This window comes from Phaseolus vulgaris, chromosome 7 (assembly GCF_051622355.1).
Source record: "Phaseolus vulgaris cultivar YP4 chromosome 7, ASM5162235v1, whole genome shotgun sequence".
NCBI classification, from domain to species: Eukaryota; Viridiplantae; Streptophyta; class Magnoliopsida; order Fabales; family Fabaceae; genus Phaseolus; species Phaseolus vulgaris.
The window spans coordinates 58,072,709-58,094,377 of record NC_143504.1 but is presented as its reverse complement, the minus strand read 5'-3'; the positions used below and the strand labels follow the sequence as shown (position 1 = coordinate 58,094,377).

At 30.2% G+C, this 21,669-nt stretch overlaps 4 protein-coding genes across 9 annotated transcripts; 3 read left to right on the top strand and 1 right to left on the bottom strand.

The window, feature by feature from the left end:
* Nucleotides 1–407: 407 nt before the first annotated feature.
* LOC137830678 (uncharacterized) lies at nucleotides 408–5,099 on the top strand. Of its 3 annotated transcripts, none has more exons than XM_090304478.1 (4): nucleotides 416–537; nucleotides 1,226–1,344; nucleotides 2,426–3,361; nucleotides 4,564–5,099. In XM_090304478.1, the coding sequence occupies exons 3-4, from the start codon at nucleotides 2,438–2,440 to the stop codon at nucleotides 4,771–4,773; spliced, it is 1,134 nt and encodes a 377-aa protein (XP_090160604.1). In that variant the 5' UTR covers nucleotides 416–537; nucleotides 1,226–1,344; nucleotides 2,426–2,437; the 3' UTR covers nucleotides 4,774–5,099. The 3 variants fall into 3 exon arrangements, with proteins under 3 accessions (XP_090160603.1, XP_090160604.1, XP_068494244.1); XM_068638143.2 differs by having other exon boundaries at nucleotides 422–537; nucleotides 1,226–1,254; XM_090304477.1 differs by lacking the exon at nucleotides 1,226–1,344 and having other exon boundaries at nucleotides 408–537.
* A 1,843-nt stretch (nucleotides 5,100–6,942) lies between these two features.
* On the bottom strand, nucleotides 6,943–9,016 carry LOC137830677 (protein transport protein SEC13 homolog B). The gene is made up of 2 exons (XM_068638142.2): nucleotides 8,845–9,016; nucleotides 6,943–8,150 (listed from the first exon to the last, which is right to left on the bottom strand). The coding sequence occupies exon 2, from the start codon at nucleotides 8,144–8,146 to the stop codon at nucleotides 7,241–7,243; it is 906 nt and encodes a 301-aa protein (XP_068494243.1). The 5' UTR covers nucleotides 8,147–8,150; nucleotides 8,845–9,016; the 3' UTR covers nucleotides 6,943–7,240.
* A 1,818-nt stretch (nucleotides 9,017–10,834) lies between these two features.
* LOC137830676 (serine/arginine-rich SC35-like splicing factor SCL33) lies at nucleotides 10,835–13,943 on the top strand. Of its 4 annotated transcripts, none has more exons than XR_016523054.1 (7): nucleotides 10,891–11,017; nucleotides 11,892–12,057; nucleotides 12,470–12,547; nucleotides 12,795–13,003; nucleotides 13,160–13,324; nucleotides 13,466–13,555; nucleotides 13,657–13,943. XR_016523054.1 is itself a non-coding variant. In XM_068638140.2 (6 exons), the coding sequence occupies exons 1-6, from the start codon at nucleotides 10,948–10,950 to the stop codon at nucleotides 13,802–13,804; spliced, it is 717 nt and encodes a 238-aa protein (XP_068494241.2). In that variant the 5' UTR covers nucleotides 10,835–10,947; the 3' UTR covers nucleotides 13,805–13,943. The 4 variants fall into 4 exon arrangements, 2 of the variants coding, with proteins under 2 accessions (XP_068494241.2, XP_068494242.2); XR_016523053.1 differs by having other exon boundaries at nucleotides 12,790–13,003; XM_068638140.2 differs by lacking the exon at nucleotides 12,795–13,003 and having other exon boundaries at nucleotides 10,835–11,017.
* Nucleotides 13,944–17,195: 3,252 nt separating this feature from the next.
* LOC137830675 (lipase (DUF620)) lies at nucleotides 17,196–21,337 on the top strand. The gene is made up of 3 exons (XM_068638138.2): nucleotides 17,196–17,506; nucleotides 18,292–18,621; nucleotides 20,551–21,337. The coding sequence occupies exons 1-3, from the start codon at nucleotides 17,288–17,290 to the stop codon at nucleotides 21,082–21,084; spliced, it is 1,083 nt and encodes a 360-aa protein (XP_068494239.2). The 5' UTR covers nucleotides 17,196–17,287; the 3' UTR covers nucleotides 21,085–21,337.
* The last annotated feature ends 332 nt before the right edge of the window (nucleotides 21,338–21,669 follow it).

The window sequence follows — 21,669 nt, the reverse complement described above, 5'->3', positions numbered from 1 at the left end:
GGTTTTAAAAATATTTTCATAAACAAATTGTCAACAATTGTAGAGTAAGAGATAAAATAGATAAACAATTTAATATTTATACTATTTCATGCTAACACTCATTACATATGATTCTCCTTCACAAATTATAAAGAAATCTACTAATTAAATAAATGATTACGAGTCTTTTGCACAAACAATATGCAATGAATAATATTAATTAACTTCAAATTTCTTCTTTACTTGAAGCATAAATGGATACTAATTACATAAATTTATTAATACTATTTTTTATACAATTATATATTTTTCAAATTGTATTATTTTCTATTCTTAATTAATTATTCATAAAATAATAAACTAGAAAAAATAAATAATATTCTAATAATAATAATAATAATAATAAGTAATATATTTCCATTGGTTATAAGAAACTGTGTTCCATTTTCTCAGTTTCTTCCTTAGATCTCATCACCGGACAGCGCTTACTTGGGCCACCGTCCACGGCAGCTCCGGCAGCCACCTTTGGTTCTTTTGATTTCTCTGTCTTTGTCTCAGGTCCCTTCTCTATCCTCTCTCTTTCTCTCCCAATCTATTCAAATTTAAACTTCGATCTTCTGATCTCGTACCCATTTTGGGATTCTTCCTATTCATTAGAAACCTCTCTCTTTTGTTTGGGGCAATTTCCTCCCCTCCCTTTAAGTGATTTTCCCCATTTCTTTAGCTTGGAGCGGTTTATTTTCAAAGATGAACCATTTTCTCCCAATTTTTGCATTTTTTTACAGGGTTTGATGTTTTTAATTTTGCGAGTTGTTTGGGATTTTATGATCATTTATAGATAATGATTTACACGGAATTGTATTTTGGCTTTCTTCAATGCTAAACTCCATGTATATTTGTGTGAAATTTAAAACCTTTGGCTGGACTTTCACTCTTCATCAGCTTGTGAATATGGTTGCTTTTCAGTATTATGTTTTTCTTGATGGATTTGTTATTATGTATAGTGAATTGTTGTTTGCAGTTTGAGGAGTTGCTTGCTTGGAAAATGTTATATATTTGTGTATTTTGTATTAAATCTTGTGCTTATGCTTTTGTTACTCCTTCATGGTCTTTTATTTAAGATTTGTTTTGCCTTTTCTACATTGGAAGTGACTAGTTAACAGAGGGTTTAGTTTAGTTGATTAGTTTCACCTGCAAATTGTTGTTTGAAACTAACTATTTGCATTGTGTGTGTTGTTGATAGCAGAAATATGCCTTCTCAGAAGCTTGAAACAGGTCACCAAGACATGCTCTTTAAAAAAGAATCTCATAATTCTTAGGACGACCAGATGTGATGTTCATGACAACGATTAAAAGAAATATCATGTAGTATTTCATCTAGCTTTTTTCTTTTTGTTTAAAAGATGAAATAACTTAGTTTTTTTTAGAAGAAAAGGAAAAAAAGTAGCTTAAAAAAAATTAAGCGAAAGATGTTTTTTTGGTTAAAAATTTGTTTCTCTTCTCTCTCGAATCCCCATTGAAGGAAATTAAAATTGCTAAAAAAGCTTGTACTTTGCCTTTAAACATATTTTGATTTTTAACTTTAAATTAGTTTTGTAAAGAGAAAACTTTGAAATAGTTTTTTTTTTAAACAAATGGGCAAAAGGTAGCCTTAGAGAGATCAAATGAAAAATAAAAATGTATGGAAGCATTTACTAAAGAAAAAGTTTTACGAACATGTAGAAGTAGGGACTAAATGGCGTGGTTTAAAATCGTTGTTCTTAACAGTAAGATTGAGCATATAGAACAGTTTGGATATAAAATAAAACAGGATATGAAAGTATCAACTTTTCTATTTGTCTCCTAAAATTCACTGTGCCATTGACCTCAATCAATCAATATGTGCTTCAATTACATTTGAAATCTATGGCCTTTTGGATCTCAGAAGCAAAAAAATATAATATATTTTTATGTTATTTTTTTCCTTCTTTTCTTATCTTTGTCATTAATCACACACTTCATAAGCCAAAACAAGGTTTCAAATCTTGACCATTGTATGTTTTTCTAGTGGAATAGCTTAATAGGATGGAGTTCCACTAGATTTTAGGAATTTAGGTGTTGGGTTTCTTGACAATTAATCAGAATAGGTGGAAAAGGCAGATTTTGAAATTTTGATTTGTTGGTATTTACTATGTGTTGAAATTAATCCAATTTGTATTCTCAATAAATGATGATGATGATGATAATGTATGGAATAATGAAATGCAATGACGGGAGAGCTAGCAATGTTGTGCAGTAGATGATGAAAATTTTCCTTTATTATAGGAGAGCTAGAACATACTAAGTTATGAGGGTATAAGTACAACAGAAATTTATAAATTGGAGGAGTATTTTTATTTGTGGTTTTGGTTTTACAAGGTTGAGATGAAAGAGTGTATGGTGATGTTTTTGTTTTTGACTCTTTTAGGTTTTATCAAGAATGGAATTGCCTACAGCTAATGTGGATCTTGGGCCTAAGAAGATTGAACATGAGAAAGAGGAAGGTCCCTTGTTACATTGTGATTTTTGTGACATAGAAGTAGTTCACAATCTGGCTCAAATGTTCATGCCAGGACTAGCCTGTGCCTGTGTTGATAACACAACAGGAGATCCCTTCAATACCCCTGGTTTTGTGGCTGTTGATTTGAGAAAGGAGATGATAGAATTTGTCACCCAAAAGAGTGAATTATTTGTTGCTGAGTCTATTATCTCTGAGGGTGGTCCTGATGGTGAAGCTTTGGAACACCCTTTTGATATTATTTCTTATTTTGTTGACGAGTTTGTTAATTCAAAGAGGAATTTGTGGAGCCAGTTTTCAGGGTGGTTGCTAAGTGACAAGAGAGAGGACAAAATAGATGATTTTATTCAGGAGATGGAAGTAAATGGTTTTTGGCCACTGGATAGAAGAGAAACACTTGCAAAAGATTTGCTCAAGAATGTTGACTTCAAGAGCTCATTTCATTGCAGTATGAGTTTTAACTCTGCCGAAGATCTTGCCAACCATGTTGATGCATGCGACTTCAGGACCGTGATATGCCAAAATGAGGGGTGCAATGTCAGATTCAGTGCTGGTCAATTGAAAGAGCATGATTCAACTTGTGATTTCAAGATAGTTCCATGTGAACAGAAGTGCACAGCTAACATCTTGAGACGTGAGATGGATAGACACTGCCTAACCGTTTGTCCACTAAAGCTTGTGAATTGCCCTTTCTCTGCCATAGGCTGTAGATCTACAACTGCACAAAGTATGATTAGAAAACATTGTTCAGATGATATTGAGTCTCACTTATTCCTAATGCTTAAAGGCATCCACCAGCCAGCGTCAAGCGAAGATCTTCAAAGACGTGTGGAGCAAATTGTACAGGTTAGTCAACAACACAAATGCTTTTTGCTTTTGGTTAGCAAACAAATTACGGGACTCAAATCCAGTACTGATAATTTTTTATTTAAAATTTTTTAACCAGTAAATTTTGTGCTTCAAAACATTATAAATACTTGAAATGGTTTCAATATAACTACTGAGGGAATACTACAAGAAAATTTATTCATTTATGAGTGAATGGGTGGTTGATTGAACTGAGTTGTTTTCTGAAGTATGGCCACCAATCTTTTTCCCACTTGCGCTCCTTTTTGTTTAATTAGTTGCACCTTTTTGTTTAATTAGTTGCAAACATCATTAAATAGTTTTCAAGGCTTTGTTTTCATTTTATACTTTTAAACGAGTTTCCAAATATCCTATTATTTATTCAGTTTCAAAGAGGTGTCTAGCCTAATGTGAGGAGGTGGAAAGTAGGTTAAAGTAATGCAAGTAGCTTTTGAGTGTAGAATTCTAGCTGTTAAATTTAAATTCTTTATGGTCATTTGCTCCCCCAATTTACCATTGTCGAAGCATGGTTGGCTCCTGTGGCCTTCAAAGTTGTTTCATTTCATATGTCTGTTGTCTGATAATGTCAAGCATAATTGAAATTTAGACCTACTTCACTTTTAAAGATACTCATGAGCAATAATGCACCACAGTTCGTTAGTTGGTAGGTATGTGTTCTGAAGTATATAAATTGGATAGAAAGTGTAGACCCTCTAAACAAAGGATAGAAGGTGTAGTTATAGCAATCATTTGATAATGTTGTCAATATTTGTTTTCAAACATGAGGGTAACTCTTACATTAAATATTTTAGTTGTGGCTATATGCTTTATTATATGAGTATTATATTACGTTTTACCTGTCTGTGAACATTCTTGTCAGAATTATGCTGCAGAATAATTCCTTGTTTTCAACATCTAACTCGTGTTCCCAATTTCTGTTGCATTTCCTTTCTATATTTTGCTCTATAGTCAGAAAATCTTTTTTAAGTAGAGAGGTGCCATTAAAAGTGTTTTGAGGGAATGAATTTGGTTTTTGACCTAAAATTAAGTCAATTTTATGGCCTTAGATCACCCCTTAATGGATTAAGAAATTGTAAACTTTGATTTTTATTTGCCATTTATCTTCCCATACTATTTGGGAAGAGGTAAGTAAATTTTTCTTGGTATTATCAATATTCAGACTTTTAGATTTCACATTGTAGACATCATCAAGAAGCAAATTAGCAGAGGCTAAGGATGTGAGATCTTTTAAAAGGATTGTCAAGGACCTTGAAGTTAAGCTAGGGTCTCTAGAAGTGAGTGCCGAAGAGAAAACTAGTACAGAAGAAGTTGCCAAAAATGAAGATCGAGAAGAAAATAGAACTTCTGCAGTAAATGGTGTCAATAAAGAGGATAGTGAACACAGAAAATGAAAAGCAAGGGTAGTGCATAACATAATCTGAGGATCAAGAAAAGGATTTGAAACAAGGGTAATACAAAATCATTTCTCAATAACAAAAGGATTATAAAGAGCATGTTGTAAGTATATAGCATTATATTGATTTTTCTTATTATAAGTTTTGGCATGATTCATTAATATGATTCTTGGGATACGATTCATTAGTATTACTTCTGGTTCACTGTCATTTCTCATGTAATTTTTCATACAATTATATGGATTGTTTTTGAGATTTTTGGTTATGCATTTGTAAAAATAATTTTGAATGAGAGTGATTATATAAAATCGATTTTAACTAAATGTGATTTTTGTTTGGATAATAAATATAAAAAGATAATTGACACATTATGTTGTTTAGATCTTGCGATAGAAATTGATTTTTAAATGTGTAATCATCAAAATGACTATTGACGTATAATTTTGAAATAGTAAATTAAATATTATAATAATATAACATTTAAATAAATGATATGATATAAAAGTATCTATGTAAAAAAAAATATATTTTCTATTATAGTCAATATCTTATAGAGTAAAAATTAAAATTAATTTTTGTTATCTTATATTAAAGAAATGATATATCATGTTTTATAAAAAAGTAAAAAAAAAAATATTTTAAAGATAAAATTGAAATAAATATAAAATGTTAGGATCTATCTTATTAAAAAATCATTACTTCTAAAAGAAACTAAAAGATTTTATATACTTAAGAATTAAAAAAATAACAAAATTTTTTTAAAAGGAAATTAATCTATTATAAACATAAATATGTGATATTTAAAGCATAAATATCTATATATGGTTGAAACCTAAAACATATTTAAAGCAAAAGTTAATATATTATTTAACGAATGTGTCATACGACCTTCTATTTGGCTCGATCTCAACTTTACTCAAAGTAATTAAAAATGTTATCTGATTATATTATACAATAAATTATATTATTTTACTTTTTTGTTTTTTAATTTCAAAATACACTATTTTTAGATGTTAAAGTGGTTTAAATAACACTATTTAAATGCTTTTAAATTTTAATCAGTCTAGTTTAAAATTAGAGATACAATTTATTTTAAAGAAACTAAAACTGAAATTCAAAATATTAACGGGAATTAAAACTAGATTTTACTCTATAGTTTTTTATTCAATAGTCATTGCCACTAATTTAGTTTCTAAATAATTTTTTAAAAATTACTTAGATATATAAAGTGAGAAGGAATCAAACAATCAAGTCATTGCCACTAATTTATTTTTTAAATAATTTTTTAAAAATTACTTAGATGCATATAAAGTGAGAAGGAATCAAACAATTAAGTCACACCAATAATATCTTTAATTAATTTCTTTAAAATGTATTTTTTAGAATATGAAAGTTTATATCACTTAAGTATTGCGAAAAATTATATCCATCTAAAATTATTTGATACTTTAATACTTCATGTATATTCATCAAAACTCACGTAATATATAGTCATTAGAATATATATATATATATATATATATACATATATATATATATATATACATATATATATATATATAAAACAATATTAGTTTAATTACCATTTACTATTGTTTTTTTTATTTATTTGAAGAACAATCAAAATAATATTTAGTTACAAATCAACAATCATATCACGAAAAGTTACATTCTATAAATAATTTTGGTTCTATTTATTGGTAGTTTTAATTAAATATTTATAATAATATCATTTTTATTTTAAATTTTCAAAAATAAATAAACTGAAACCCACATTTCTGTGATTATAAACAAAGAATGTATCAATTAAAAGAAGAAACAAATGAAATCCATCTTAATTTTTTGTTAAAAATTTGTCACTCGTTTTTATAGGAGAGAGTATTTCCCTAAAATTTTAAGGAGAGAATCTAAATGGAATTTTGCTTTGAAAGCTTATTTCTTAAATTTTCATATCAATTTTTAAGGTGAATGCTGCACCATCTAACTAAACAAAAACAAAATAGGAAACGGGAATTTTTCTTCTACTGCATAGAGAAATCCAAAGAATCTAAGCCTAAACAATCATATAAAACCTTGAGCAAGCAACAGATATAAATTTTGTTGCTTGTACCATACACAGGCTTGGTTAAAAACCAAATTCTCAAGGAGGATATTTTGCACACATGGTGAAGGATTAATCATGAGCAGCCAAAATTGAATACAACAGTTTATGCAACTCCCAAAACAGAAGCTATTGTCACATTATATACTTGAAAAACTTTCTTCTAATCTCAAAATAACTCGAGCTAATGAACTTCATTCTTCCAATCACAGAATATGCAATGGATCACAAACATCAAGGAAGTAACGCTATGAAGCACAATTAATCAACTGTATAATATGCAGGGAAACAAGATGTCAACTATATTTCAAAACAAAATTCTAACCATTTTCAAAGTACTAAACAAGGCCAGCAAATCACATTCTAAGGCTCCACTGTTGTCACCTGTTGCCATTCCCCGTCTACTGCTTCTTTCCACAATGTCACATTGTTGTTCCCATCAGCCACTGCCAGTATGTTTCCTGTCAGTGACCATGAGACCCTCCAAACAGGTGTCTTGAAATCATTCAAAACCTTGCCTTCCCACTGATCACCCTCTTTTGCTACGGTCCATATAACCACTTTACCATCCTGCGATGCACTGGCAATAGTAGATTTAGGTAGCCCTAAATTGGGTGCCCAAGCAACATCTCTAACCCAATCCGTGTGCATGTGAAGAGCAGGGAAGCAGTCCATCTTCCACAGTCCATTGTTGAGCTTCCATACCTTCACAGTATTATCACAGCCACCAGAGCACAGCTTTTGCACAGGATCAAGCAACCCTGAACCAACAAGGGCACCAGGTGCCATTGATGGTGCCCATGACACAGAAGTGACACCAACTGGGTGAGCCTGATCAATCCCTGCAGTGTCCCAGCCACCATCTGCCCTTGCAGTGAAAACAGATATATTTCCATCAGATGAGCCACAAGCCAAGCAGAGACCCAACTCGTGGGGCGCCCAAGCAATAGAATTCACAGATGATTTGTGCTCATCAAACACATGAGCTTGAGTCCATTCATTTTGGTTACCCTCCTTCCATATAATGACTCGGCCATCATAGGAACACGATGCAAGCAGAGAACCAAACTTTGGGTGAGCCCACACTACTTGCCAAACAGGTCCTTGGTGACCAGTCAATGTTGCTAGATGCTGAGAGGCCGTGTTGTTCACTCCAATTATCTTAATTGTGTGATCTGATGAAGCTGTTGCCAGCCTCTTACCATAGTAATCCATGGCAACATCATGGACAGTGTCTTGGTGACCCGTTTCAACCTTCTGAGAAGGCATATTTCTGCTATCAACACACACACAATGCAAACAGTTAGTTTCAAACAACAATTTGCAAGTGAAACTAATATTCTAAACTATACTAAACTAAACCCTCTGTTAACTAGTCACTTCCAATGTAGAAAAGGCAAAGAAAATCTCAAATAAGATACAACGAAGGAAGGAATAACAAAAGTATAAGCATAAGATTCAATACCAAATACACAAATATATAACACCTTCCAAGCAAGCAACCCATCAAACTTCAAAACACAATTCACTATGCATAATAGTAAATCCATCAACAAAAAACATAATACTAGGGCAAAAGCCTATTCCCAAGCTGATGAAAAGTGAAAACCCAGCCACCAAAGGTTTTAAATTTTACACAAATATTCCTCGAATTTAGCATTGAAGAAAACGAAACGGAAATTCCGTGCAAATCCTGATCTATAATGGATCATGGAATCGCAAGCAATTCACAAAACAAAAAACATCAAACCCCGTAAAAAACCGAAAACTGCGGTGAAATGGTTAATCTTTGAAAATAAATCGCATGTGGGAAAACAAATGGGGGCAAATCAAGTAACAGAGGTGAGGTGAGGAAATTGTCCGAAAAAAGAGAGAGGTATCAAATGAATAGGAAGAATCGCAAAATGGGTACGGAATGAGAAGGTCTGAGTTGAAATTTGAATAGATCGAGAGAAAAGAGAAGGGACCTGAGCAATAGATAGGGAGGGAACCAGAGGTGGTTGCCGGAGCTGCCGTGGAGGTTGGTGCGAACAAGGGCGGTTCAGTAGCTGTAAGATGGGATCTGAGGAAGAAACTCAGAAACTGAAAATAGAGAACAGGATTTATCAATGGACAAATATCATTACAAATATAAAGATTAAAAAATAGGGTAATGATATTTTGATATAATTAAAATATTAACATTTATAATAAAAAAAATATTTTTTTAATAAAATATTAAAATAATTTTTAAAATTAAAAAATTAAAAATAATTAAAATATTAATATTTATTATAGTGTAAGTGGAGCATTAGATTAAGTGTAAAAGACCATTTTTCTAAACAATATTCCATAGGACACATTTTTAAGAGAAAAATTTATATGTACCATAAATACTGACACAGACACTAATACAACACGGATACGGATACAAAAATACGTAAAATTTCTAAAATGTAGGACACGGGGACACGGATTTATATATTATATAATTATGAATTATATAAATTGACAATGAAGATTTATGTGTACAAGTATGTTCTATATTATTTTTTAGAGCAAAAATATGTTTTTCATGTCTGATTCACAAGAATTTATTTATTATTTTTATAATCATAATAACAATTTATACAATAAAATTTGAATTTTGAGAAAATTAATGTATTTTTTCTTTTTTAAAATTGTGTTAGAATCGTACTATAATTGTCAGAAATTTAACAAATACTTTTTGAATTGGACACTTAATACATATGTATCTTACAAGTGTCATACGAGTATCAACACCGATACACCATCTAAGAGAAGTGTTTGAGCTTCATATTAAGATGCCTTTTTTCATATGTTTCTTACAAATTGTACTAGTAGACACATTTTATAATTTAATTAAATTTTAGAAAATAGTAAATTCAATAAAGAAATATAAGTTGTTATGAAATACTTGATAATAACTTGTTCGTTGGCTTTGAGAGGCACATTTTAGTTGATATGAAGAAACATTTTAGTTTGATATATTTAGTTGATGTTGTGACATAAATTTGGTTGAGATAATATTCTTAAAATTAATCATTATAATGTATTATTTGTTTTAAAATTTAGAATTCTAATTTCATCATTTAATGGTGTTTCAGTAGATAAAATAAAAGAAAAAAAAGTGTAAATACACAACAGGTATTATGAAGAAGTGGTTAGTCTTATTTTATATAACATATTTACCATAACACTTATAAGATAACAAAATAAAAAACAAATTATTCATTATTTTGAAGGATAAATTATATCTCCTTCTTCTTTATATCATCCATAACTTATGTAGCATAGACACTGACACGGACACTGATACGACACAGACACAGACACGAACATAGAGATACGTAAAATTTTTAAAATGTAGGACACGAGGAGACAGATCTATATATTATATAATTATGAATTATATAAATTGACAATAAAGATTTATGTGCTTAAGTATGTTCCAGATTATTTTTTGGAGCAGAAAGATATTTTTCATGACTAGTTCACAAGGATTTGTTTCTTATTTTTACAATCATAATAACAATTTATATAATAGTTTGATTTTTTAGAAATTTAATGTATTTTTTTTTTTTTAAAATTCTGTTAGAACCATACTAAAATTGTCGTAAATCTAACAAATACTTTTTGAATTAGACACTTCACGGATACGTGTCATAAGTGTTGTCATACGAGTATCAAACACTGTCCATGTTAAATGAACTTTATTTTTTATTATGAAATCATCTCTCTATTTCTTCTAGAAAATTTTCTAATTGTTCTAGAACAACTAGAAAAAGATTCTTTAACGAGAAAAAATTTAGTTGAAATGTAAGATACCAAGTTTCAATCATGTACGATTGAATCATCAAAAGATTTTAATTTTGATATTGCAAAGAATATCGGTGCAGAAGAAAAATGTAGGGGTGCATGAAGAAATACCCGAGAAACAATGAAGTAATGAGGCCCATTACGAGAACCTCACGGTAACCCGTGCACTCGTATGTACCGGATCAGGCCTTTCACTGGGAGAAGTTTCGCGAATATAGAAGAGTCAGGTTACAAATATTGCCAAAGAATTTATGGTTTGGGAATCAAACTCTCTCCCCTTTCTACCACACAGATTCCGTTGTTTCGCCATTTGTGAAGCAGGTAAACTTCAAATCTCTCATATTCTTCTTGTTTCCTTTTTTTTATCTGATTCTTGTTTCTCGTTTCATTGCATTGCATTGTTCGTGACAAAATTGCTAATTCCTAAAATGTTCTAGTTTATTAAATTGCGAGAAATATAGTCTTTAGGTGCTGGAATCTTTTGTTTTTTCTAATTCTATTCCGAATTGAAATGATCATGATTTCATTTTCTCTGTTTTGAACTTCTTGATTTGGAAATTGTGGTTGTTTTTTAATTATTCTGATTCTAATATTTTTGAATCATTTTTTGGTAAAAAGTGATTTACATTTGGATAATCAATAATGATTAGTTTTTCCTGTTTTTAACTTGGTTGACTGTCAAAAATGTTATGGAAATTGCAGTTCTCTAGGCAGTGGATCTGCTTTTTTCTAATCTTTTGAAATTTGTGAAAGGTAATTTCGGTTCTGGATCAAATTAATAATGATTGGGTTTTTTATGTTTTGAACTTGTTCATTCTCCAATGTTGTTTTGGAAATTGCGGTTCTCAAGGTGGTGGAATCTTCTGCTTTTGAAATTTGGACGAGAAGTGATTTCTGTATTGGGTGAAAATAATTATGATTGATTTTTCAGTTTTGAACGTTTTGATTCTTTGGATTCTTTTGTTTGAAATTGCGGTTATCTGGATCGTGGAGTCTTCTGCTGCCTTTCTAATTTTCTTTTGAAATTTGGGTCACAGGTAATTTCCGTTGGATAAAATTTATCATGATTAGTTTATTTTAAACCAGTTGATTCTCTAGAACTGTTTTTGAATTCTTTTTGCAGTTGTTAGGATTTGTGCTTTTGTTTCATCAAAGTTGTGGTGTGTTTTCATTATATTTTCGTCTGTGGTCGTAGGTGAAATAGCATTAAATATGAGGGGAAGAAGCTACAGTTACAGTCCTTCACCTCCAAGGCATTATAGCCGAAGAAGACGCAGTCCCAGCCCTAGGAGCCGTTACAGAGGACGTGATAGGAATTTGCCAACTAGTCTTTTGGTTCGAAACCTTCACAGAGATTGCAGGTATGTTTGTCGATGAAGGATTTTTGCATTTCCAGTAAGTATTCTATTTATCGCTGTTGTTGCAGTGTTGTTATTGTGTGTAATGTGGATGAGGATTATTGGGCCTTTCTCTATGTTGCATTCATGTTACTTTGGCTTATCTTTTGTATGTAATGGAAGAATCATAGGTGCTAAAAGAAAAGGGCGACAGGGAAGGAAATGTTTTTCCGCCTCTTGTACTACATCTATGTACAATTTGAACATTTTTTCTCCCAGTTTCCTGATGAAGCTTTATTAAAAACGGTTTTTTGGGGGGAAGCTGAATCATACATGCTTTGGATTATTTTATTTTTGAAGAAATAATGGTTACTTATTTTGTCAGTATTCTGAGCAAGTTTGCTTCTAATGCTAAACTTTTCTATTCATTTTGCAGGGCGGAAGATCTGCATGGTCCATTTGACCAATTTGGTCCTGTTAAGGACGTTTACCTGCCTCGAGATTATTATACTGGGTATGTGTTTTTTCATTGACTAAAACATGGCTCCTTATGTGTTGAAAGATTTCTCAGCGGTCACTTTGATAAATTGCTAGTGATATTAAACTACTATGAAACTTTCAATGTTGAGTTATGCCTTAATTGGGATTTCAGAAAATTGTGGTGACTTTTACATAAGTATTTAGTTTTGCCACTTCTTTCTCGGTAGCAATTAATATTCCAATTATTTTATGGGAATTTGGTTGTTTTATTGAAAGAGTAGAAGACACAAATGAAGTAATAAGAGTACTGTGTTGAAGAGAAGAAAGAAGTAAAAAGAGTACTGTTTTGAAGAGAAGAAAGAAGTAATAAGAGTTCTGTTCAAGGTTATGTAAGTATCCTTGAAGGTTTGGAAGGTTGAGTTTGAATTCATTGTGAAGAAGTTCAAGTCTTGAAGAGTTCAATCTCAATTATTTTTTTGGCTTCTACAAGGTTAGCATCCATGTGGTGTTTATTATTGATTTCTATGGAGTATTGAGAGTGACTTGTGGATATCTGCAATGAACCCACCTTCCTTCTAATTCTGGTGTGTTTACTTTTTAAACCATGCTTATAGTGTATCTGATGACTTTGAATTTTATGGTACAGGGATCCAAGAGGTTTCGGGTTTGTCCAGTATGTGGACCCAGCTGATGCTGCGGATGCAAAACACCACATGGACGGTCAAATTCTTCTTGGTCGCGAGTTAACTGTAGTGTTTGCTGAAGAAAACAGGAAGAAACCTTCTGAAATGAGGGCAAGGGAACGGAGGAGGTAAGGAAATAGACACTTGGTTGTTTGTAATGTTGTGTTATATAACAGGTTTTTTCTCATGTCAATATGAAAGGGCCTTTTGTTTATTGTTACCCCACCCCATGTTTGATTCCTTTTTTCTTTAATTTGATCAATCTCTAGGGATCGATCATATGATTACAGGCGATCGCCTCGAACCTATTCTCCTAGTCCAGACTATTCACCTCCTCCAAGACGAAGACGACATTACAGGTTTTTTTGTTGTTATTACATAAGCTATTACATTAGCTTATGTAATTAGTTTAATTTGTGATGTAAAGGTGTTTGTACTCACCACCTTTATTATAATTCAGATCAATCTCACCAAGGGTTAGAAAATATAGCGATGGATCATACTCTAGATCACCTTATGGGTCAAGAAGCCGCAGCAGAAGCAGGAGTTATAGCAGAAGCAGAAGTTACAGCAGGAGCTTGAGCGCAAGTCATGAGTACTCTGGGTGAAAAATGCTCCATCTTCTGTGCTCATCATGTACTTTAGATTCAGAGTGTGAGTATTTTGTTAATTTGGTACGCCATGTTTGATTATAATAGTTCTATTCAACTGCTGCTGCTTAAATTAAGTTTTTATCTTTCCTTGTCACCATCTTCTATTCTAATTGGCATCATCTTTTATGGGATGGGATGTTAGAATGAGACAGAAGAAGTTTAAAATGCAGTAGAAAACACATTAAATAATTGTTGTTGAAGAAATGGAAGTTGAAGAAAAGACAAAGTTTGATATCATGTACTAACTACTCAATATCTCTTTCAGTTTCAACTAGTTGGTGAAACTACAATTGAACACCAAAACACAATCAAACTATTTTCATTCACTCCAGTTTTCATGTTAATATATCCTTTTTAATTTTTCAGAAAACATAGATGTTGAAAGTGTTTATAGTATAGTTATATAAAAAAGTTCTTAAAAAAAATAAAAATAAAATAATATATATATATATATATATATATATATAAAACACTCAGAATACCAAGTTTAAGTTTTTTGTTACGAACTAATAAATAAATTATGTAATCAATTATTCCTTCCCTTACTTTTTATTTGTATAGAATATGAAAAAAAATGTCTCCTTTAAAATGTGTGCTTTTAGAATTACAACATATCTATTATTATTTTTTATTATACACTTATATGTTATCTAAAATTCAGATAATTCAAATAAATATATATTTATTGTGTTAGATGGATAAAGGAATAAGAAAGGAAATTGCATTTTTTGTAAAATTAACAAATTAGGAAAAGATTTATTTGACACTACATACAATAAATACATACACTTAGACACCAATTATAATAATATAATAAAATTTTAAATTAAATATAATTAAAATATTATTTTATTAGTTTGTTAAGTGAATGTTGTTTACCTGTGTTTCTGATGTTAACATATCACAACTCAAAAAATTATTGTGTTTCTTGAATTTTCGAAATTGTTTTTCACCAAAAGAAAAATTACACATGTATTATTAGATGGTTTTATACCCTCGTTATACGCAGAATTTATGCAGTAAAACTATAACAAAATCACTAAATAACAACAACTAAATACTCGACTTCTCAGTCCCGTAAAACATAAATAGTATTTTACTTAATCAATAACTATTTAATTTCTATCTCAAAAAATTAACTGTTATTTAATAATTTTTCTAATGATTCAATTTGTGCAAATTTTTTACTGAATCAACCACAATTAAACTATAAAATATAAAGGGACAATTTTTTTACATGAGGGTTGCAATTTCCATAACTATTTTATTTGTGATGAGCAGAATTTTTGAACTAAACAGCAGCAACAAATTCTGTGTTGTAATGTTTTGTATCAAACTATCAGAAAAAGCATTATTACATGTAGAAGAAGATGGAGACACCTCACCTGCATCACATTGTATTGCCTCAAAAGCTCATTTTTCTATTTATATTATGTGTATATAAAATATATGTATTCCATATAAAGTACTGTTTTCTAACATAAATATATATTTTTTTAAATATAGTTTTCCTTTCTAAAATATTATAATTTATTTGATTTTCATAAAAAGATAAAAATCAAATTACAATGTGAAATAAATAGAAAAGAAATAAAATGACATAATGAAAGTGAAAGAAAAAATAATATATTCGTATTTATTAAATAAATTATAAAATTATATTTTTAATATAAATATACGAATAATAATATTTTATTTTATTTTAAATATTAATTTACATACAATTTATTTTTTATTGACAGATGTTAAGTAATATATAGATCTAAATTCTTTAAATTTTAAAGAGGGTTTACTTAAATCTTTATTATATTTTTAAAAAAATCAGATTTTAATTCAAAGTTCAATTTGACTGTTTTTTTCAAATAATAATTATTGAGAACATTTAGTTTCTTTTAAATTTAATATTAACTATTTTTTTAGTTTTAAATTTAAGTAATTATAAATTAAAAAAAAATCAAAATAAAATATTGATAGAAAAATAAAATATGAATAAATTTGTGTATACACCGTTATAATCAGAAATCATCTTATCTTTACTATTATTAGCGGAACACAATTTTTTTTATCATTATTATATTCATAACTTTTAATGTATATAAGCTACTACAGTTGAAGGCTAAAAGAATAATTCATAACTTTATTGTGTATATGTTGTATAAAATTATTTATATATATACAAATTGTATTAGGTGAATGTATCTTTGTCCTAAAATTTAGGTGAAAGTATTTTTATTATAAAATTTGTTATTATTCAGATATTTCAATTTAAGGTTGTTTAATAAAATCGTATTTATGAAATTTAATAATCAAAATTTTAAAGTTAACAAAGTATTATCTACAGTCTTACAATAATTTTAAAATCAAACTTTAACAATAATTATATTAAATAAATGTACCAATCATAATACTAATATGGAACTGTTATACATTTCCTCTAACATCAATAATGTTAAATTAATTACTCATTTATTTATATGCGTCTTTTAAAAAGAAAAATTCTAAAATAAAATATATTATTTCGACAATTTTTTTAACAACCAAACTAATTGTTTAAATATGCCTAACATAATGCTTTAAAATTATGAAATAAAACTCCATAAATAATTAATATAATATATTTCTTTCGCATGCAATTAAACAAAAAAATGATTTAATAAAAACATAAATTTGTACACTTGACGTTATAAGACAGTGTTTATTCAAACAAAAACTTTCCAAATTCTTTAACTAGTTCTAAAACGATGTATACTTAATACATTTTAATGAAAAACAAATAGAAATAAAGTTTTGTAACTTCTCACTGCCATAATTTTCAATTTTTTTCAAGTTAAAAAAAATAGTCTACTAAAAGCAAAAACTTGTACACGTGACATTATAAGAAAATTCTGTGTATTTCTTAGAAAAAAAATTTATTCACCTGACACAAATTAAAGTAATTTATTTATTTATTAATATTACACTTTTTTTTCCATCACTTTTTCTTAATTTAATAAATTTCACTTTTCTTATATTATTTTTTTCTTTCACTTCCACCCCACTTCCATGATGATGCATGATAAATTTGCCCTAACCATTGATTATTAGTGATTCTACTTTACAAAGTAATAAAAAGTTAAAGCTGAAAAGATCACTAATCAAAAGCTGAATAAAACTTGTATTTTATCTCATTTTTCTTTTCACTCTCTCTTTATAATAACTCACCCTTTCTGTCACATCATAACATTCAATCTTCAACTTAACTTTGCTCCAACCTTTTTCCACGTGCACTCCACGCTCCCACCCTGCGCGTGCTCCAATCCCTGCACTGCACAACACTACACTACAACAACATAGCTAACACTGTGTTGTTCCTTGAAGCATTGTCTTAGGTGTTCCCACGCATTTTCCTCTTTCTATGTTGTGTGTCTCACGTTTCAACAACCACAAGAAAAAACTGGAATGGGTAGACTTGCACCGTTGTCTGAAGAACCCATCAATGAAGAAAATGAAGGAAACAACAACTCAAAGAAATGCCTTCAATCATGGAGAAACTGGAACTGGATCAAGACTCACTTTTCCCTTCTCTTCAACAAGAAGTCTAATCTCAAGATCCTTCTCAGTGTCTTGGGTTGTCCTCTCTTTCCTCTTCCTGTCCACCCCATATCACCCCTCAATGAGGCAAGCCTTCTTCTCTTTCTTCTTTTTTCTGAATTCTAATGCACCATCACCACCATGCAAGAGAAGGTGCTGCTTCAACCTGTGTGGAAAAAGAGGAAACTAGATAGTATTTAAAACTAGTTGTACAATTGTTAACATGTCGATAATACTTTAGTTTCTTTATTTTAAGTCTCTTTCTTTTAAAGGTTGATGTTCGGGATCGTAATAACTTAAAAAAAATATTTCGACAACGCTCAAGTAAGTACGGTATATTACCGTTCGGAGAAGAAGACATGAAGGAAGAAACTAAAGGATTACGTCATTAATTTTACAATCAACACTTTCTTTGTCCATCCAAGAACACTGCTATTGTTGTCAGTGGAGAACTTTTCTTATAAGCTATATTTCACCACCAATCAATCAAGAAATGTTTAGTTTTTACTGTATATCTAGAACATGATCATACCTTGTTGAATTCAAGAAAAAAAAACTTTTTATGAAAGAAATAATCACAAATATTTCTGTTCTCTTGATGGGTATGAAAAAGGCAAGTTTATTTTGTTATGTGTTTTAAAAAGCCATTTCCTTTGTTAATGAAGATTAAAAAGTTAGTTGAAAGTGTTACTTCTGAGCACTTTCTTTATTCTTGGAACAGAACATCTTTAATCTTTATGTGTATGCCACCGATTTCATCATGTGATCACTGTAAAGGGTGTGTAGTTAAATATGCAAGGTTGATGCATTGTTTGAAGAAGAAAAGAGGCATTTCAATATATTTTTTTTCTTCTTTTGTGGTGTAATAATAGGTGTCATCTTCGGCACAGTACATTATTCAACACTTCAGGGCTGCAACAGGGTGTAAGAAGTTGGAGGGAACAGTGAAAAATGTGTTCACAACAGGGAAAGTGACAATGGATGTGGTAGATGAGCTTGGATCCACCAATGGTGGTGTTAATTTGGAGAAAGGGTGCTTTGTGATGTGGCAGATGGTTCCAGATAAGTGGCAGATAGAACTGGTTTTGGGTGGTCAAAAGGTTCTGGCTGGTAGCAACGGTGCCATTGCTTGGCGCCACACCCCTTGGCTTGGCGTGCACGCCGCCAAAGGCCCCGTCCGGCCGCTCCGCCGTGCACTTCAGGCAAGTTCTTTATCTTCATCATCTTCATTATCTATGTAATACAGACACTGATACGGACATTAATATGATACAAACATGAAAATATGTATAATTTCTAAAAATGTAGAAAATGAAGACACGAATCTATATATTAGATAATTATGAATTACATACATTGACAATAAACATTTATGTGCACAAGTATATTTCATTTTTTTTGGAACATAAAGATATTTTCTGACGGATTCAAGATGATCTGTTCTTTATTTTTATAATTATACTAAAAATTTATAAAATAAATTTAAGTTTTTAGAAAGTTAATGTATTTCTCCTTTTTAAAATGATATTAGAATTGTCAGAAATTCAACAAATATTTTTTGAATTGGATACGTCACCGATATGTATACTACAAATGTCGTACAAATGTCTATATCTGATATGTGTATATAATATGTACACGTCATTTAAGAAGAGTATTTAAGCCTAATAGTCATGTTTTAAATTTTCCAACAGATTTGGTGTTGTGTTTGTTAACTAGTCCCTTATGTTGGTTGGTATAATGTATGCATTGGTGACTTGAAGGTGGTTTTAGAGATGAGTTACCACTGACAGCTAAATGTGACTGTTAATGTAAGGACAAAATGATGAAGAGTTGAAAATATTTGTCAGTTTTCTCATTTTAAATAGTTACTGGTATGACTTATGACCTAATCTTTGGCTCCATGAATTGGTGGGGTATGGAGTTATATCATAACATAAAGGGCAAGGAAAGAACCCCTTTTGTGTTAAGATGGTGTTTGGAACCTACTATTATCAGAGAAAAAATTAAAGAAAGATGTTTTTGACACAGATATGTATATGCAAGTGCACTGTGATCAAATCAGATACTTTTGATTTGTTTAAATAGCCATAAATGGTACTTAACACTATTGTTCATCTTAATTAATACAGTGCTTTCAATATATGTTACCGACAATTTAATGAATCTTTGGTTACCTACTAAATTTCATTCATTTATTCCATCTAACCACATTCCTGTTTTTCCTTTTTCATTATTTTTCTGCTTTCTCCCCTCTATATAAATTCATCATTACATCAACCATCACATGCCATCATTTTGGCTTAATTTTTCAATTAAGGTTCTTTAAACCAAAGCCTAAGAAGACTAAACCAAGAGTTGAATTTAATGTCATTGATGATTTTCTAGCTTCTTCTGGGTTCACTATGCAGGGAGACTAAACACAATACACTAAAAAAAAAAAAATTATTGAATAAAAACTAATTTTAGAGAAAAAATAATTAGTTGCTATATTACTATTTTAGAAACTAAAAAATTATAAGTATCTAAATTAGTTTTTATTATTGATAAATAGTTTTTAAATTGGTTAGATACCAAGATTTTAGATACCAACTTTAGAATCTAAATAATTGGTAGTTAAAACTTAGGTAGCTAATTAAATACCAATTTAAAAATTATTCAGCAATAATAAAAACTAATTTAGATATCAATAATCTTTTAGTCTCTAATTTAATCACTATAAAAACTAATAATTTTTTGTTTCTAAAATTGATTTTTATTTAATGATTTTCTGGTAGTGATAATATTGTGCCTTGGAATCTCTACTATTTGACACCGATTTCAGTGCTTCTGTTCTTAAACATAAATGATACATTGACAACTTGTTCCAGTATGCAACATATGATCCATGATATGAAAAAAAAGAGTATTTTTATCATTTCATGAAAAAAAAAAGTTGACATTTAGGCAAAAAAAAAATGAAGTTCCAGTATATACAACATGTGATCCATGATATGAAAAAAAAAGTAATTTTATCATTTCATGAAAAAAAAAATTGACATTTAGGCAAAAAAAAAATGGATTCTAGACTTGTGCAAATTGTCAATATATCATTTCTCGTTATTAAATGAGGTTATGGTTGTGCATTGTAGGGACTTGACCCTTTAGCAGTGTCAGCTGTGTTCTGTGCAGCACAATACATGGGGGAGAAACAGATCTCAGGCATAGACTGTTTTGTGCTAAAACTCTCTGCTGATCAAAAGGACCTTGCAGAACGCAGTGACAACACAGCAGAGATGATCAAGCATGCCATATTTGGTTACTTCAGCCAAAGAAGTGGACTTTTGGTGTACCTAGAGGACTCTTATCTCACCAGGATTCAAGCACCAGGGTCTCACCCCACATACTGGGAAACCACAATGTCAACAAAAATTGAGGACTATAGAGTGGTGGATGGTGTGATGATTGCACATGCTGGCTCATCAACTGCACTTATCACCAGGTTTGGGGACAACCTGAAGGCTGGACCAGCCATCACAAGGTTGGAGGAGTCATGGATCATTGATGATGTTGCATTCAATGTGCCAGGGTTGTCCTTGGACTGCTTCATACCTCCTCAGGAACTGCAGAGAGATTGTAGTTCAGATGATGATGTAGATTGGAAATCATCACTCTTGCATAGATGATACATTTCTATGAAACTTGTAACTGTTTAGTGGTTTTTTTGTCTGCTAAACAAATGGTTGCTGATGATGATGTTGCTCTAATTGTTACTTACTTAACATGTATAATAATTAAAAAGCTTTTGTAATTGTATCACACTGTCACACATTCTGGGATTTTAGATGCTAGATATTGATTGTTGATAAGGAGTTTTTGATTTTTTTGAGTGTTGTATTCATAAGAAATTGCCTTCTGTATGAAGTCAAATTTGTTCCATTTTTCTTTCTGTAATGTATGGTGGTTACTAACTTACTCTACTAATCTTAAAACTGAAAAAATCAATCAGAAAAAAAAACATTAATAGTTTTTTCACTTCTTGGATGATTAATTTTATAAAGATGAATATTAAATACCTAATATTCAAATCAACATAATGAAAATATTTCCTCATAACAAACATATAATGAACTTAAAACAAATAATTTATTTTTAATCCAAAGCATACATATTAGAGATTATAAGATAATTTTATTAACTTTTAAATTAATTGTTTTAAAAGTTATATTAATCATGATTTAGTATTGATTGACATTATAAAAATATATAAA